This window comes from Rousettus aegyptiacus, unplaced genomic scaffold (genome assembly GCF_014176215.1).
Source record: "Rousettus aegyptiacus isolate mRouAeg1 unplaced genomic scaffold, mRouAeg1.p scaffold_m13_p_7, whole genome shotgun sequence".
Lineage (NCBI taxonomy): Eukaryota > Metazoa > Chordata > Mammalia > Chiroptera > Pteropodidae > Rousettus > Rousettus aegyptiacus.
This window is the reverse complement of record NW_023416310.1, coordinates 12,429,172-12,448,398: the sequence shown is the minus strand read 5'-3', so window position 1 is coordinate 12,448,398 and position 19,227 is coordinate 12,429,172. Positions and strand designations below refer to the sequence as shown.

Here is a 19,227-nt window from a genome sequence, read left to right as displayed (position 1 = left end):
AAACACACTCCGTGATGGCAGAAATCATAACGTTCAGATGATACATAATCTTACTGTCCCACAATCCTAAAAACGTGAAACATGTCCCTTTGCAAATTAAAATGAGTGAACATAGGCCCCCTTTGGGGATTATGTGTAAGCATGGCTTGCCAGCTTATTTTTGTGATTTTATAAGCTGTTTCTTTCCTATCTTAAAACAAAAGGTGCTGTTTTCATCCAAATTCTAAACTGTCCAAGTATAATTAATGACTTTAAAACTCACTTTTATATTTCAGACTTCTTTTTCTAAATCTTGTTGGTTTATGTAGCTGGGAATATTTAAATAGGTATTGCTTATCTTCTGTTTGCAGGCTTATCGGTAACAGCAGAACAAATAAATCCTCACGGTGCTGGAGCTCGGAAGACAGAAACTAGAGTTGAAGAGGCATTTCGGCACAAACAGAGAAATCCAGTGGATGTGTGGCACAGCGCCGCGAACAAGTGTGCGTGTGAGTATGTGCGATCGTGTCATCCGGTAGTGGAAGCAACGGAGCCAGGTGGAGATCCCCTGGGAGTTGGGTTCGCGACCTGAAGCGCTGCTGTTTCCCCGCAGTTCTCTCAGTCTCCCTCTTCAGAGGGGAAGAGCTGGTGGGTAAGGTGCCGAAGCAGAAATATGTTTCTTTAAGCTTCTTTGCTCTTTTCCGTCCCCAGTCAGTACTTGCCATTGTAATTGAACTAGGTTAGAATATTTTTCATTTTAAACTTTGGTTTTTGATAGAAGTGTGGAGCCAGTAGACTTTCTACCCACCCGTCTCCTCCTCCAACCCTTTGCTGTATGCAATGCATGATGTTCTCTTCATGGTAGAAAATGGAGCTCTGACTTAAGAGAGTGGCTGATGTGATAGTAGGAAATTGATTTTTCTGAGAGAATATTTTGGGCTCAGTTTGAAAAATTTGTAGTCTTTAGCTTTGTTTAAGCGAGGTACACTGAGAGAAGGAAGACTGTTTAGGTTTTCTCAGTTTTTCCTCATTCATAGTGATCTGTAAAATATCCAAAAGACAAATGTTAATACACATAGCCTCTTTCTAATGTAGCACTGAGTTTCTCTGAAGACGGCCGTCCTTGGAAGATGTACGCTGTTCTTCCGGCGTAAAGGTCGCGGTGCTGCTCCAGCTGTCAGTGAAACCGGCCGTGTGTGAGCCTTCACCAGTGTCCTTCACCTCGAACGAATGCACCAGGCCTATTTGTTTCAGCTTCTCTTTGTGATACGTGGCATTCATGTGTGAGAAAATTTGAAGGACTTAATGGTGCATTTAGTTCCATGAAACCAATTAAAGTTATTCGGCCTAGTCGTACCTCGGAACATGACCTGGCTAATGGAACACAGCATTCTAATTTAAACCTTAAAATCCTTTACATTTTCTGCATATGAACCAAATATTTACTAGAACACATTGAATATTGGCTTTAAGCAGTTTAAGTTCCTTTACTTTAAATATTAAAACGTTAATATACAAATGTGAGTTTTATTTTCTCTAACCAGTAGATGGCACAGGTGACTCATCATGTGTCTGTTTTACATTGACTTACTTAAGTCATGAATCTAAATGTCCCTAAGGCAGAGCTGCTTTCCTGAGGTCTTAGTTTTGGAAACAAGCTCAGAGATGCTATAAAAATTGACTATAAAGATTGTGCCTCTAAATGCGTTTTTCACACAAAGCACTCCTGAAAAAGGAAGTGGTATATTAAAGATTAATTCCCTAAATATATACTCCTACCACGTGCCAGGTGCTGTGGATACAAAAATGACTAAAACAAAAATCCCTATTCTTGTGGAGCTTGTATGATCAATTTCTCTTATTTTTACCAAAAGCATACTAACCGTTAGAAATAGTTACGTAAGGAGGGGGAAATGTTTTTAGTTTGTCCTCACCCCCAATGAGAAAATTTTCTCTGTTCTTAGCCCGGATGAAAGCATTAGAAAAGGAAACTTGCTTCAGTAGCGCTCGAGGCCTTTGCTCAGTGCACTACATGCCAAGTTGCTGGGCTGGCTCTTGATTGAGCAGAATTCAGCCTTTTGCTCGTGAGTCTGTGGCTTAATGAGGAAGGAAAAGGGGAACCACCGGTGCTTGTGGTTACGTGGTTGGAGAATAAGGGAGGCTACAATGTCAGGAGTGACTTGTCAGGCAGTAAAAACCTAGCAGTTCACCTTTTAGAGAAAGAGCAAGCTGGATATTTTTCTTGTAATGTAGACTAGGTTAGTGTTTCATATAGTTAACGAATGTTTATGAATGTTCATCACTTAAGCCTTTGTATAGCTTTTAACAGTAAACTAATGCAGAATTTTTTTTCCCAATTACCCTGAAACTGTAAATTGTAAAAAGAAGTTAATGGGGGGAAAAGGAGTAGAGAAATGGTTTTAATGATATTACAGTTTTGAAGGCACAATATATTTTGAGACAAATGACTAACTTGAATTTTGGAAATGATTTTAGAAACTTTCAGTAGATTTATTCTTAGATGAGAAAGAAGAGTAATATATATATATACATATATGTGTGCGTGTATATATATGTGTGTGTGTATATATATGTGTGTGTATATATATGTATATATATAACAAAATTTGTCCATTTCTTGTGACTACCTTGGTGTCTTTACCGAGACTCAGTACAGATTAAAGATGAAAGGATGAAAAATATGTAAGCACACTGTACACTGTTGACAGATCACAAGTTCATATTAAATGATGGAGTATAAGAGACAAGGATTGTAATAAGACTGTATTTCCTTTTATTTGTCTTTCAAAAGCAGTTTTTAAACTGTGGATTAAACAGTCTACTCCTAGTGATCTCGTATTTGTATTTCCTTTTGAAAAATGTCTTTGCCAAGGAATCTTTTCAACTTTTGCATATTAAAAATATATTGTCTTTAAAAAATATTAAACCAGACTCGACATTACTTTTAAAGCCTTGAAAAAAAATGAATGCCTTTTTACCCTGATGGCTTTGAACAAATTAATATTTCTAATTTGTTAGACACCAGAAGGGATAGGTGTGTCTAGTTTAACTAGTTCGCTTTAATAACTTTTATAATTAAATTTCTTTATGCATCTGTCCCATATTGCAAAAATAAGAGTTAACTTTTTGCTTATTGAAGGGACAATGGGGTAGAATTGCATAACCAGCTATCTTTGATACATATGTGGCTCCATCATTACCTGGTAGTACCAGCTGTCTGCTCATAAGGCTCATGATAGTTTCTAGCATCTAAGAGTCTAGTCCTTATAACTTTTGGAGGTCTCCCTTTTCCCATAACTGACCAATATTTATTTTCAATGTTTTGTTAATGTTGTTGCCACCTCGATAGCAGTGGGCTTAATTTTTCTACATAATTTCAAATAATGACTTTGTAAGATGTTGATGCTGCTAGGTGCACCGTTTGTGGTAGAGGAGGCTAACAGATGGCTAACAACATTGTCTAGATAGCCTTCATAGGGCTTCTCTCAATGACCATATTAACTGCGAGTGATCCTTCCTTGGGAAGGAGTGATAGTGGACATTTCTTTGTTGGGTACCCGTAATTATTCTGTCTTGATATAATGGGTCATGCCTTTATTTCTTGTCATGGTTAGGTGCTTTTGGGTAATCTTGGTGGCAAAGCACACACGTTCCTGGGGAGATCCCCCTCAACCTTCCAAGCAGCCTGGTAATGTGGTCATTCCCTGCATGTATATATTATATGCTTGACCCCTGGTTATTAGGAATTAGGAACAACTATAAAGTAGAATCTAAAGTGATAGAAAAAAATTACTGCTGGATAAACTCATAAAGGAAATAAGCTTAAAATTTTTTTATTCCTCAGCGTTCAACCCTGACTTTATATTTATTCCACCTGTAGCTGTGAGGATTAGTAAGCATGGCTGTCAAGAGCTAAGTAGTTTTTGCCAGTGTGTTACACCGGTGTGGGTTTACTTTCTTTGGGGTCCGATTTAATATACATCTGTAAAACAAGTATTGCACTCCAAGTTCTACATATCTTTTTTCCTTCCTTGTAAAATAGTTCGAGTTCGGCGAAAATCAAGGCGGCGCTCACAGTGGGGTAAAGGAATTATTAAGAAAAGGAAAGTCAATAATTTAAAAAAAGACGAAGAGGATACCAAATTCGCAGACTATGAGAATCATACGGAGGGCAGGAAGTTGCTAGAGAATGGAGAGTTTGAGGTAAGCACCGACTGCCATGAAGAAAATGGAGAGGAGACTGGAGATTTGTCTATGACCAATGATGAATCGTCGTGTGACATCATGGACATGGACCAGGGGCAGAGGCTCAACAGTGGAGCGGGCACAAAAGAGAACTTTGCATCCACCGAAGAGGAGAGTTCAAATGAGTCTCTACTCGTCAACAGCAGTAGTTCTCTAAATCCCGAACAGACATCTGGGAAAGAGCCTTTCCTTAAAGGAAGCTGTCTAAATGGTGAGGCCTCCACTGACAGTTTTGAAGGAATACCAGTTCTGGAGTGTCAGAATGGCAAAGCTGAAGTAGTTTCTTTCTGTAGTAGTGGAGATAAATGTAGTTCTGAACAGAAGATTCTTCTGGAGGACCAGTCAAAAGGAAAACCAGAAACTTCAAATGAAAATCACAGAGATGATCCTGAGAAACTAGAGGCACTGGAATGTAGCAATAATGAGAAGTTAGAACCCGGCCCCGATGTGGAGGCAAAAGACGCAGAACTGGATAAAGAAGGTAGAGCTAATACTTTAATAAATCATCCGAAGTTTTCAACTCCACAGTTAATTAATTGCATATTTTATCTGGTCCCGAGTAGCGATAGTTGACAATTATATCCCTTTGAGAATCTGTTTTAAAGTTTTCATCCCTTTTCCCTAGAAGAGTATACACAATCTAAATTTTGGCGAACGTTTCAGAGGATTTATGGCCCAGAATGCATTGCTTTACATTTCTGGCTCCTATCTGATTATCATCCCTATCCTAGAGGATTTATGACTAAAAGCTGAGTACATCCACAAATGTTAAGAAGATGAAATTCTAACAGAAGAACTATTGGGGCGGGTGGGGTGAGGGTGATCTGAGAAGACTTGGATTCTATAGCGTGGTAGATTTGAGTCATATAGACCCACATGAAATGACCACTCCTGTTTATTCTAATCATATGACGTTGAGCTAGTTCCTTATACTTTCCAATCCTGTTTCTCATCTTTTAAACTTGAGAATGGTGTCACTGCGGGGATTAAATAAGTCCTGTATGTTAATCACCTCCCCTGGCACCTGGCACATACCGAGGTACATTCACTCCAGGCAGTCGCTGTTAGTCGGTCTGAGGGATGTTCAGTCTCGGAGGCTCCATTGCTTTGTAAAGTCTGTGGTAGAGCAAAGCAGCAGAACTCTCAACATCAAAATCACCTTGTTCTTACAGCCTCAGCACTCTGCTAGCTTCCAACTCTCTGTGGTTACGTCATTCTTTTCAGAAGAAGCAGAAAAGGGGGAGTCGAGGATTTTAGCCCTGCTTTATTATCCTTGAGCCCATAGTGGCATGGGCAGAGTTAGAGATCTCCACTGTTCAGTCTGCATTTTCTTCCTGGACAGGACTCTTCTCATACTAGGCTCTCTTGAAGCCACATCTACAAATTGCGCTTTCTGGAATTGTGTGGAATGTATAGTGTTAGCCTGGGATTTGGGTTAGGTGGGAAGTTTTTGCTGCCAGTTTTTTGAGTTCTCAAGCAGAATTAGGAAGTAGGAAGGTATTAGTCAAATACTTAATTTCTTTAATGGATAAAGAGAGATGTTCTTAAATACTACTGATTGAGAAGTTTTCTTTTTCTTTAATATTTAATAACAGAAAATAGTCTTAAGAACTATTTATTTTGGGCTGTCATATAGATAGCACTTGGATGATGTGTTAAATTCGGGTTAAGTAGTGAATGGGACAGAGTGGGGAAAAGGGGCAGGATCTGTGTTAGGCAGAATGAACATGTGGGAGGAATCATTTTTAATGCTACTTCACTATGAGAGACGAGTTAGCTTGCAGAAAAGGTTTAAATTATGTTCACTTGGTGTTCTAAAAGCGTCAAAGATATTTGTTGTGTCAAAGCTTTTCCCGATTCTCATTTTTAACTGGCAGGGCAGTGTGACCTAGTGCAGTGGTTCCTAATTGAAGTTCTCAGGCTTCTAGAAGTCCATGGATATAGTAATGAGGATCAGTATGGCCTTAACAGAACTCTAGCCTGTGCTGATTGAACTGTAAATCAAGGTTTTCACTCTAAAAGCTGTCTGAAAAATAAAATTTCTCTGCTCTATCATAGTATATGTTTTTAAAGGCAGCATTTTAGTTCTTTGACAGTTTTTATCTACATAGCAGGTGTTGATGAGAAGGAACTGGGTACAGATTTGGGAACCAGAAGACTAAGGTAGGAGGGGAGAGGAAGGTTCTCCTTAGTGCCCCTGGCATGGGCCGGGTCCTGTGTAACGTACTGACGTAGTCTGTGTTTATCTTTGCGTTCCTTCCCTTTTGGCCTGCTCGTAGAGTGCTCGTGCTTAGTAGGGGAGCACGGGCTGGACGGTCTGCCCACCTTCTCTGCCCCCCCGGAAGTGCCTGGTGCTGTCAGACTATGCTCAGCCACCTCTAAGTTTTTTCCCTCCCCACCACCCCCAGTATAGCTAGTCTCAGCAAGGTGTTGGGAGGAAAGTAATTAGATGATACTAATTTGCTCCACGATAGGAAAGATCACTAGCCCTGTTCCATTTTTAAGAAAAAATGTTATAACCCAGATCAACTTATAATATAATTGTAGACAGTATAACAGAGAAAAATCAGAAATTTCATTCAGGTGGCGTTGAGGAAGACGTTTGACGTTGGGAGGCGGGCACGTGGACAGGTCGACCTCGCTCTATGTCCGCATTTCTGCTCGCGTCCCTTCTGCTAGTTCCGAAAGCTCCGAATTGTAAGGTGGCTCTCGTAAGAGAGCGGACGCTATCCGTAAGTTAGGCTTAGGGGTAAAGATCTTCCTTCCTTTTAGTGGATCTGTTTATTAGCTGCTATTCTAGTATGACTTGGCTTTTATCCTCGTAGTTTAGTTCTCTTTAATTGGGTTACTTATTCTTACAAAAAAAAAAAAATCATTCATCATTTAAAGAAAAAGGATTCGTAGTGGGTGAAAGAACTTAATAGTTGTTCAAGCCTTATTTTTCTTAACTTTTGCTTGCTGCAGTGCATTTTTTTTTTTCTCTCAATTGTAGGTGCCTCTAAAGTAAAGAAATATCGTAAGTTAATTTTAGAGCAGGCAAAAACAACAAGCCTGGAACTAGTTCCGGAAGAGCCAGCTGAGCCTGTGCCGCCTCTTATAGTTGATCATGAGAGACTGAAGGTAAGCTGAGCTGTTCCCAGTTTTAAATGAATGGAAAGAGATTTGGATATATTTATAGCCAGTTGAATAAAACTAGTTTTGATTATCTTTTGCTTTAACTAGGAATATATGTGCTTCAGAGCTTTTAGTACAAAAGAGTTACGTGTGTTTGAGGGGTTTAGCAATACGGGAATAGACTTGGTGAGAAACTAAGCCCTAGAATCTGCTACACTCACATGTCACTGTTGCACTAGAGCCTGTAGTGTCTGTTGCCTACTCATTTGAATATAACTGTTTCAGTTTGAACAGTGAAATCAAACTTTATTCTTTTCCACCTTTTTTCTTAGAAATTGCTTGATTTGTTGGTAGATAAAAGCAACAATCTGGCAGTTGATCAACTCGAGAGATTATATTCTCTTCTTAGTCAGTGCATCTATCGTCATCGTAAAGATTATGACAAATCACAACTTATAGAGGTAAGTGCTTAGTTCATCTGTAGAATAAATAAAATGTGCTTTTCTTCCAAAGAAAAGAGGAAAGAAAGTTAGTTTAGTCTATATTCTTTACCAAGTAAGTGAAGAATGTTTTAAAGATTTAAGATGAAAAGAATCATTAAGAGCTATAGTCTGAAGAATAAAGCCTTTCTGTGTCATTTTGTCTCAGGGCAGAAGTAATCCTGGATTCTTTGTTTATCAAACACAGAAATTCATGATTCTGAGTTGGCAAATACATAGGATAGCAGTTCTCCTCTCCCTTATTTATCACTGACTAGGCGTACCACTTAGCCCTATTGAAAGGAGTTGCCGTGGGCAGTGGTCGGAAGAAAACTGAAAAGCCATCTCATTGAATCAGATCTAGTCCTATAAAATAGCCACGTGAAGGAGTGCTCGTCCTCGTGCTCAGACACCTCAGGTGTAAACTATTCTAGACAACTTTGGGCCCTGAGAAAGTTCTTCCTTATAAATAGGAGTTTAATCTCTGTTCAGATAATTTATATCAGTAAGCCATACTTCTGCATTTTGAGTTCACCTGAACAAATGTAATAATCTCCATGCCCACTGAATGGCTGAGTGACTTAATTAAACTCTTTGTTCATTTGCCTGCTAGTTTGTGTATTTGGTGGTCTAGTTATTTATTTGTTGGGTATCTACAGTTCCAGGTGTTTGGGATGCAAAAAATGAATAAGACAAAGCCCCTGCTCTCAGGGAGCATTTCTAGTATATTAAAGAGTTATGTGTAGGGATGTGATTATTTCCTATGTGCAATAAGGAATATTAGGCCTGAATCAAAGCAAGAGAGCATTTCTATGAGTCATATTTTATGAATTTATGTTATTATTATACAATATATAGAAATAACAGGAAAGCACAAATAAAGAAATAACAACATCATCCATATCACCTCATCTAGAGGAAACTAGTCAATGTGAATCTTTTGGGCTAATTTCTGTCCTTTAAACATACCTAGATGTACATAATGTGCATAATAAGTACGTGAATATATATTTAAAAATTGAGATGATATATATTCTGTTTCATAACCTGGCTTTTTGCTTACTCAGCAATATATGATGAAACATTTAGCTGGGTGATTTTGATTGATCTTATAAGAGAACTTTTTGATCAGATAATGTGTTAGTATGGCCTATTGGCTCTACAGAGATATAATTTATAATTTCTTTGGAGATGTTTAAAGGAAGAAAGGAAAACCAGATGTCTCAGTTATATTTGATATTTGCCCATCTGAATGCGATGTGTGGGGAGAGTGCTGTACTTTTTTTCCTTATTCTAGAACTTGGTTCGCATCGTTGACATTTAATTAGTGTGAATGGATTGAATACTCTTCAGCAGTGAAACATCTTTCAGTAGGGGACTTGGAAGCCTGCTTTTCTAGGGGCCTTGTTTAGAGAGGGAGGGGACCTGCAGCAGAATCACCGGTCAGCAGCATTCTTGGTGGTGGTGGCAGAAGTGACTCCTTCTGCATTCTGGCTTTTTTTTTCCCCCAGCTCTGGTTGGAGTGAATAGCAGTGGGACAGGGGTGTATTCTACTTCGGGCACAAGTTTTACTGTACCAAATGCATTCATTTTGCTTTGGGAGTTCCTGGAATGTCATGAGTAAGGAAGCGCTCAGGCTCTGGAGTGAGGCTGCCTGCATTCAAATCCTGACTCTGCTATTTATTAGCTGGCAAGTTATATATATATAAATGCTAAGAATATAGTACAGTTATCTGGCATAATAAGTACTCATTGAGTATTACTAGCATCATCCTCATAAGCCTAACTATAAAATAGGAGACATTTAGAAGGGTTTAGGGCAGATCGTCTTACAGAGTAGCTATGGTATTGTAATCAGGAAAATATTTAAAGCTTATTGTGTATCCAAAATCCTCTAAAAAGTTAATATAGAGTGAGTTTTCCCATAATCCTCTTGCCTTTTCTTTAACAGACAATATGTACTTTTTTTTTCCCCTTATAGGAGATGGAAAGAACAGTTCATATGTTTGAGACATTCCTATGAACTCTTCAAGATGAGTGGTTTATCCTCTCGAATCTGCTCCTGACTGAGCAGTCTTCTGAGCCATTCAATTTCAGATTGCACCAATTACGGGCAGAGCCTTGGTGTAAAGTGCTCTCTCACTCATCCTTTCTCTCTGTTGAATTTGGTGCTATTGTCTCAGGTACCTGAAACCAACCAGCCTACAAGAACCAAACAGAACTTCAGAAACGTTGTATTTTCCACAAATAAAAAATACAACCCCACAGATTGGAGATTTTGGTGCTACAGAAACTGCTCTCACTTCTGCTCCTCTTTCGTGCACTCTCTCGGAGACGTCTGTCTTGGGGAGCAGACCAGCAAACGAGAAACCGGACGGGCAGTTCTAACTGTGTTGAATTGTTTAAACAATGGGCAACCTATTTTTTCCCCCCTCCTTTCTACCGCTTTTATCATATTTGTTTCTATTTTTTCCTCTGGGTAAAGGACTGAAACCTGTATAAGAGTTGGCTATGGTATATTCTGGTGGGAAACTGAAGAAACTGGATGAAATCAGATTAGGCTCTTTAGAACTGCCTTTAATGTGCCTTTTTATTCATTTGAGGAAGATAAGGCTAAACAAAAGGATGGGCTTGTTTCTAGCAAATGAATTAGAATGTTTTCTTTGGTCACGACCTTGAAAATAAGCTTTGATACTCTGTCATTAAGAGGCAACCAGTGTTTTGGCATAAAATGCCTGTCTTATTTTCAAAACTCAGTCAAGACACTCATTAAGCCACACAATACACTAAAATGATAAGTTTTCCTATATGGTCTGTTTCTGTTTAAGAAACACATAAAATGACAACAGAAAATAATCCACAGTCCACCAAAAAACCCCACACTTTTCGGTAGTGCTGACAATGATCACCAGAAAGTAGATAGTGCCCATTCTTTCTTCTGTCAGTGGCAATTTAATTTATGTTTGAGTTCCCAGAGAAGAATGATTTTCATGTATCGTAAATTGTTACTATTTTGTTTAAAGCCAGGACTTGCCAAATGGACAGAAAAGAGAGGAATTTGTCAGAAGCTCTACAAAGTTCATTTTCTAAATGCATAGTTGCAAGTGAGCTCTGGTATGGTACTTGAATAACAGTATTAATGTTTAAATCTCTTACCATAAGCTTAACCTTCACACCTATTCATTTTGATTGGAACCCATTTTGAATCTCGTTGAGTGATTTCTGTGAGTTGTACTTACCCAAAATTAATTATGGGTTACTAACTTTACAAAAACTTTATACAAATTTGGAGACACAGTCTAGGCAGTTGCAAAGAGGCAAAGGGAGTGCAGTGACATTTTTTTATCAGATGATTTTTAAACAAAAAAGTAGAAACTTTTGACAAGTTGGCTTGATATCTTCGTTCATTATAGCTGTTAGCCGCCGGTGTGTCTTTCCAGTATATGCAACACATGTACTTTGGGTTTTAATTTTAGAGCAAATGGTCTGGGACTACTGCAGAGATACCGAGCTACCTCAGCTTTTTGTATTTTAGTTACCAACAGTGTTTACAGGGCCCTGTAATCACTTTGCCACCGTTTACACGCTGAAGCTAAGGTACTTGTCTCCTGTCTCTGGCTGTCCGGCGCGTGCTGGAAGCCGGGGCAGAAGGCGCGCTCTGGCCATGGGCTACTGCAGTGATCCTAAGTGCTTCTTTGCATTTACATTAACGTTTTGCGCCTTCTGATCCTAGCTTAATTTTTGAAAAATGCCACTTGTTTTCTTTATACCCAGTCTAAAATTTTCATGATGTTCAGTTAGTCACATAATTCAAGATGCTACCCGTGTAGACACACTGTATTTTTAAGTGGGCAAGTGCGATTAACGATGAACCATTTTAAAGGGGAGGTCATTTGAAACCTCTAATTTGATTATTGGGAGGATTTTCATGCTTTCTTTAGTATTTATTACCACCATACCAGTTCAGACTATTTTACTGTCTAATACATTAGCATTTTGTATTTTGATGGAAATTGTTACAGAATTTAAAGATTTGATGAAGAAATAAGATGTAGCAGATTTTTTGTAGCAAGTTTCTGGTAAAAGGGTTTTTTGCAAGTCTCAGGTTCTTGCTGCACTATTTTTTTTTAAATATTTATTCCAGTTACTCTAATTCAGAAGCATTCTGTTCAAGTAACAGCAGCACTTGTGAAAGGAAAAATAAAAACGCACATGTAGGTTACGAAATTTGTATAAGTTAATTAAGATTTTAGCCATCAGTGAGTTTGACAAGGGAAATTTATTTATGTTCAGCATTAAAATGCTTCCAAAAGATCAAGTTTTTAATTTTAATATTGACGTAGATGGAGAAATAGGAGGCAGCCTCAGTATGATAGGAACTGCCACTTCGAACAGCTTAGGTCTGAAAGAGAAAGCCAATCTAATGCCAAGGGGAGAAAAATGAGCTGAAATTGTACCAACTCCTCCAGCTTCCTTTCCCCCCAAAAGAAACACACTATACCAGTTTTGCTTATGTTACAGATAACTGGTTGTTCTGTAGTTTAAAGCAGCTTGTGAAATTATCCCAAGTGGACTCAATTTTGTTTACCTTTCTGTAAGTTCTTAATTCTTGCTGTATAGCATTGGCAAAAATATGTACAAATTGACCTCTGTTCTTATTTCCTATTGTGAGCGTTATAAGTGATGAGCTCCCGTGTACCACCCTGCTCTCAGATCAGTAAAACACGTTATCGAAGCACACAGCCCAACAGTAGTTAACGCGCAGCTGTGGGGACCATGGGAGCTTTGTGAAGATGATGGAACCGCACTAGGATCGAAACTGATGGCTGTGGAGTTAATTGTGTTTTTGAGCTTGAATCTCACCTGTGATTAATTTTTTTGTGTTTTGTTTTATGTCCTTTCATGACTTGATTTTTCTTATATGCCAATGTATTTGTAGGTTTACTGGATTTTATTTTTAGGGAGTGGGGTGGTTATATCTTCCCACTTTTTGATTAAGTTGGTTCAGCTATGGTGCTATTCAAGTAGGAATCGTCAGTGTCAGGTCCCGTAGCTGAATGCCATTGTTGTTATAATTATGATTTGTAATCACATTGTAAGCTTGAATTTGGGCTTGTACCTGCATCTTTTGTATTTTGTACATTCGGTTATTTAGACTTTGGGAGTCCTCTTTGGTTTCAGCCATGTATGTCTACTTTGTAGATTTAAGTAGACTTCATCAACTATGGTCTGTTTTGGGTTCGTAGTTTAATTTAGAATTGTGTTAAATCGATGTTTCACATTTGACTTCATTTTACATTAGTTTGAAGTAAATTATTTAATTTTTGAATTCTGGAATTTTGAACATTTACTGTAATTTGTAATATAACTGCTGTGAAATACTTGAATAAAGATGACAAGAAAACCTGTCTTCAGCTTAATTATGATTATTGCTGACTGCAAAGGCATTGCTGCTTTTCTAGCTGTAGTCTTATATTTTGCAGCTAGGGCACATCGATGTTTACTAAGCATCCCCAAAATCTTATGTTTCGTTCATATTTCAGTAGCCCTCAGTATTTTTTAGCTAAAATATTTTGTGTTCAAAAAGTGTGGTTTCAATTTCAGTTGAGGATTATTTAAAATATTTTGTACAGAAGCAAATAGATTACTTCTGAAATTTGTTTTTTCCAGTCGGAAGAAGGCTGCAATAGATGATTAGGTGGTAAGGTTTACTTATTTTGCAGTGCTTCCCTTTGATCTTCACATAGCTAGCAGCATACTTTGAGCAGTGTGTAGGATTTAAATAGAGACGATTTCATACCAGCATTTTCAAGGGCCTGTTGTTTCAAGTGAATGGAATGTTCCTGGCTTCAGACTGCTCAGATTTCTGCTGTCTACTATAAAATACCTTTTCACGTTCCAAGATTAGTGTACTAATCAGAACCAATTCCTCTATATAATTTTTTTTTTTTTTTTGAATCACAGTATAAGGGAACTGGTTGAATTTGAGTAAGACTTTGTTTTTCTTGTTTTTTTTTTTTTTTCCAGGTCATATAATTTTTACTTTTGGCTGTGTATGCAGGCAGACCGTGGAGATACTCTGGTTCCGTTCCAGATCATTGCAATAAAGCCAATATCGCAATAAAGCAAGTCATGTGACTTTTTTGGTTTTCCAGTGCATATAAAAGTTATGTTTATGTATACCGTAGTCCATTATGTGTGCAATAGCATTATGTATAGACGGTATGCATACCTTGATTTAAAAATACTTTGTTGATAAAAATTGCTAACCATCATTGGAGCCTTCAGCGAGTTGTGATCTTTGCTGGTGGAGAGAAGGTCTTAGCTTCAGTTTGTAGAAAATATAATATCTGCGAAGCACAGCGAAGCAAAGCACAATAAAATGAGATATGCCTATGTAACAAGACTGGTAATGATAAGCCTGGAAAACGTTTTAAAGAATTTTTATCTGAATGTTTAGATAAGGAGTTTATGATTGCATTTTAATCTCAAGTTTTTAGGGCTTCGGAGATGAAGTTGAGTTTATTCAGTTTCAGTTTCCATCTAACTCAAAATTACAGTAAAGTGAGAGGCTAATCTTTATGTATCTACATCATGTTACCCCCATGCCAAACACCTGCAATGTTACCTATTGGATCTCCAAATATATATACATTTCCTCTGTTACCCTCACAGTCACGCCTTTTATGTCCTAGGTACTGTGCTAGGCAGATGTGATACCCGGATGACATATTCTCTGTCCTTAGGTAGATTCTAGTCTGCTGGGAGAGGTCGGCGTGTATACCGGTAGCGATGATTCAGCAGGATGAGGACTGTAACAGAGGGAACACAGCGTTGCTCAGAGTTGTAAGAAGGGAACCAATTCTTTTTAGGAACGAGGAAAATGAGAGCAGATTTCAGAGAGAGCTGCTGTTTTACTTCCCTTTGCCTCTATCTGGCTTATCGAGAGGCTGTCCCCACGTCATCAGAACTTTTTCTTGGTTCCTTGTGACCTTTTATATTACATCCTATCACGTATTCATACCAGGCCCTCGGGAGCATCTCTATCTTGACTTGTTCAAATCTTACTCATTTTATGGCTGGGCTAAGATTCAACACCAATAAATCTCCTTAGTGTTATAGTTTTTGTCCTGGTCCTTTCTCCTCAGAACTTAGCTGTATTTTGTACTGCCTAACATAGTAAATTACTTGTTCTGCAAAACTTAGTAATTTATTCATGTGGAAAGCGGATACAAAGGAAATATATTCTGTATTCCTTGTAGGAATTTTAAACAGTGTTGGACACATCGTAGATGCTTAGTTAATTACTTTTGGTTTAATTTACCTGAAATTCACCTAAATCATCCTTTCAGTGATTCAACAAATATATAGTGAGTGCTTGCTATATGCCAAGCACTGTTGTAGGTGCTGGAAATAAAGCAGCGAAACAGAAAAAGTCCCTGTCAAGAGCTAGAATTCTTTTAGATGTAATGTGCTAGATTATTGTCGTAGCTGTTTAGGGTTCAAATTATTTTCTTAAAATGTTATTCTCTCTTTTTCTTCTTTATTCTTCTTATGTTTCCCTTTTTAGTGATTAGAACCCTATCATGTATCCAAATCCTGAAACTTAGATGTTGTATCCTAAATTTTATCTTCCTTATGGTACGTCTTATTCTAATCACGTAACATGTGCTGTTGATTTTTTTCCCCCTCTAAACACGTTTCATGTCAATCACCCCTTCTCAATCTTTGTTGTAGCTTAGTTTGGGCACAAATCCTTTTATTTGGACTAGGGAAAGAGTCATCAATTTGAGGGAATGTAAACAGGCAAGACATCATGTCTGGCTTGAGATTTTTGTAATTTAACATAATATCACATTTGCTAGGTGCTAGGGACTGTTCTGAGAGCTTTACAAAGTCTTTTAATCCTGTGAGAACCTTAAGAGGTTAGTGTTGTTAGTCTCCCCATTTTAGAGGCCAAGAAGCAGACATAATGTAATTTGCCCAAGGTCACACACAGGATTCAAATGCAGGCTGTCTGACTCCAGAGTTGATGCCTCTAATCACTATGGTGCCTGCTTCTTGTGGATTAGACACACACAGACAGATTATTTCAATATAATATGGCAGGTGCTACAGCTGAGTTACACATAAAGCACTACAGGTGTGCAGAGGAGGAGCATGCAGCCCAACCGCGAGGAAGCCTTCCTGGGAAACCTGATCCCTGAGGTGAAGCATCAAGATGGGAAAGGCCATCCGGGCAGAAGGAACAGCAGAAGCACAAACCAGGAGGTGAAGGAGCATGAACGCCCCTGAGAAAACAACAGGCAGTTCTGTATCATCCCAGGTCAACGCTTAACGAATTTCTCCGAGCAACTGCCACTTGCTAAGCACAGTGCTTGGCATCAGAGTTACAGCCGAGGACAGGACAGCAAGGTCTCAGTATTCTCGGTGGTTACAATTTAGCGAACAAAGAATAAACAAGATGTTATCTAATAGTGACCAATGCTTGGATGACAGTGAGTACAGTAGTAACAGTAGCAGCAAACGTCTGATTGCTAGGTGCTGCCAGCTGCTGCCCAGTCATTTATCACAGCACCTCTGCGAGATAAGTGCTACTGTTAGTCCCACTTAACAGAACGGGAAACATACGGAGCTGATGAGTGTTAGCTGGGATTCGGTCTTGTGGGGCTTCAAAGCTTGGATTCTTAACCAGTCTATCGTCAATGTTAATAATAAATTCATTTGTCCTTATTCGGGTGCTTCTTCCCTACTAATGTTGTTTAAAACTATAGAATACTACAGAGAAGAATACTACGTGCACGTTCCCGCCATCCAGAAGTTTTCATACTTGAGTTCTTTTAGAAGAAAAACATTCTAGATAAGGTTGAAGTTCCCGTTCTACTCCTCCCCGGTCGCAGTCCTTTCCTTCCCCAGAGGCGCCCACTCTGACGACTGTGACGATCATCTTTCCTGTGTTTTTCATCCCTTACTTGAGAAGATGGTAGTATGGATGCTGAAGCCGGACCAGGTCCGGTTGCTGTCTGTGCCTGTAACTGGTGATTTCAGTATGTCTGTGTATCTCTAAACAACATTACACGGCTACTGTTTTGTGTTTCCAGTTTAACCATTATCTTTTGATTTCCTGCCATGGAAGAGAGAGTCACAACTGTCCCCAACACACCGACGCCTCTTATCTTCTCACCTCCCAGTTGGTCGTAATTTTCATTACAAAATGTATTCGGTGTTTACATTATTGTAACTAAGAACTATTGACAGCCGAGGCATTTAGTATATGATGTTTAGTTTTCCTTGTCCGTACACTTATTTTTTAATGAAGAATCTTTGTCGTCATTTGCCTAGTTTTCTGTGTATGAGCTGCTCGTTTGTCCTTGAATTCTTTCCTAGCAGTCCAACTCTCTTTGTATTTCCTTCAAACATACGAGGTATTCTAGCATTTCCTCTTCTTAAGAAAATGTCTCCCGGAGCATTCGATTCCAGTTTTGCATCGGTGTGTGCGAAGGTCTCACTCAGCCGTTTTCCTGGGACCTCCCTTCGCTGGCATCCTTCGTCTTGCCCTTCTTATCGTCATTCACATCCCGCGTTGCTGTCGCGAAGTCCAGTGCCGTTCTGATTCCTGACCCATTTTTCTGATTTTGTTTATCTTTCCTAAAGTTTTAGAATCTTCACTTTTTCCGCCAATGGAAATGTCACAGACACGGCCGGAGGGACGTGGGGGGAGACTCTGTTCTAGGCTGTGAGCCTCTTCACTCATGGCCTTCGGTCCCAAGAAATTTTCCTGAGTTACTTCTCAATGATTTGCCCACCTTTGTTTTCTTCATTCTCTATTTCTCAAACCACTATTAATTTTAGATATTGGCTCTCCTAGACTATTCTCTACATTTTATTTCCTTCTCAATTTTTATTCTCTTATCATTTTAAGAGCTATTTTTGTTCTCTTGATGTTTAAAGTATCATTTTGTTCTTGTTTCATGGATGCAAAATCAGCTCATCTTTCTGAGGACATTGATAACCATTTTTTCTTTATTGGTTTTTCTCCTCCCTGCATAGAATCTGACCTTCAAATTCCTTTTCTTATTTGTTGTAGACCCTGTGTAGTGTTATAGCTCCCCACCCCACCCCCCAAAAAAGTGTTTGGTAATTCTTTGCTATCTGCTCGTGTTTAAGAGTGGGGGACTAAAAAGCTGCTTTTAGAACATAGAGCAAGAATCTCTCAAATAGTAGAGTAGCAGAGCGTTTTCTGGAAAATAACCATCAGTCCAATGGGAAAAAAACGCTAAAGAGAATAACATTGGGTATTCTCTTCTGAGACCATCCAGCCAGATCGCTGTACAGAGTTGTACAGATTAAAAATAATAAATACAAAATCAAATGAATGTTCATTCTCTCTTCTTTTAAGAACTGTCCCGAAACTTTGAAGTTTGGTTGGTTATCCCAACAGAAATCTCTTAGTGGGAACGACTTGGTTTTTAGATTATTTTTACAAATGACTTTGAGAGTTTCGAATACTCACATGTATTACTTGGGCTTGCTCCCGCTTTGCCCTTCTGATGTCATCATCCTTTCATTAGGCCAGTATATCAGATACAAGGAGTCCAAGGGAACAAAAGTGTTTTTCTGGAGGATTTTGCATCAATGGCTTTTCCCCCTCGTAGGAGCAGCAGTTGTTTTCAGAGTGCTTGGAGGCGATGGAGCCAGGCTTCCTCTTTTCTTTGACTTCTATCGATGCCAACTTTTCCTGGTGGCACCTCTTGCTCCAGAAACAGAAACGACTGGTCGGTGTAGCACCATTTGGGTTCATGGTCTTACCATTGATGCCTAACGTGGCAGGTCCGAAAGGCCACACACCTGGTTTTCTTACTGGAATGTCTTTATCTTTCTGGAACTCTGGCATGCTGGAACTTCTTCAGGTTAGTGTTTCGATTATCGGTAGGAACATAGCTTTGGGGAAAGAAGTCCTATTCTACCTAATCTTTTTCTGGTGAGCCAAGAAAGATGAAGGAAGGCTGGACTGGAGAATAAAGGTGAGTAAAACAGAAAATAGTTTAGCGTTTTTCTTACATATGTGATGTCTTTTATAAGTTAAACAAAAGGTTATCTTGTCCATTCCCCTATAGTTTATCTGTTGGAGATACAGGACATAGGAATATGGCCATCCCATTCAGGTGTCCATTACAAAAATGTTTATTTGGTGTTTTTTAAACTATTATAACAGTATGGATTAATTGGTAGTGAGTTGCTATGTAAGTATTGCATTTAAAAGACCATCATTTTTATGGGTTGTAATGCCTTGGAAGACTGTGAGTAGTTTCGCATGAATTTTATAGATGTGTGTGTATATATATATATATATATATATATATCAGTATATATATCAATTATATATATA

At 38.6% G+C, this 19,227-nt stretch overlaps 1 protein-coding gene across 4 annotated transcripts in view; it reads left to right on the top strand.

Annotated features, from left to right (window-relative positions):
* Positions 1–13,247, top strand: part of ATAD2B (ATPase family AAA domain containing 2B) — a 105,858-nt gene extending 92,611 nt beyond the window's left edge. For 3 of the 4 annotated variants that reach the window (XM_016121750.2, XM_016121749.2, XM_016121751.2), the window contains 5 exons: positions 351–488; positions 4,043–4,726; positions 7,238–7,365; positions 7,692–7,820; positions 9,820–13,247. In XM_016121750.2, the coding sequence (XP_015977236.1) occupies positions 351–488; positions 4,043–4,726; positions 7,238–7,365; positions 7,692–7,820; positions 9,820–9,861 (1,121 nt within the window). In that variant the 3' untranslated portion in view covers positions 9,862–13,247. The remainder of the gene's footprint in view (positions 1–350; positions 489–4,042; positions 4,727–7,237; positions 7,366–7,691; positions 7,821–9,819) is intronic. The other variant, XM_016121752.2, reaches the window with a different exon arrangement.
* The last annotated feature ends 5,980 nt before the right edge of the window (positions 13,248–19,227 follow it).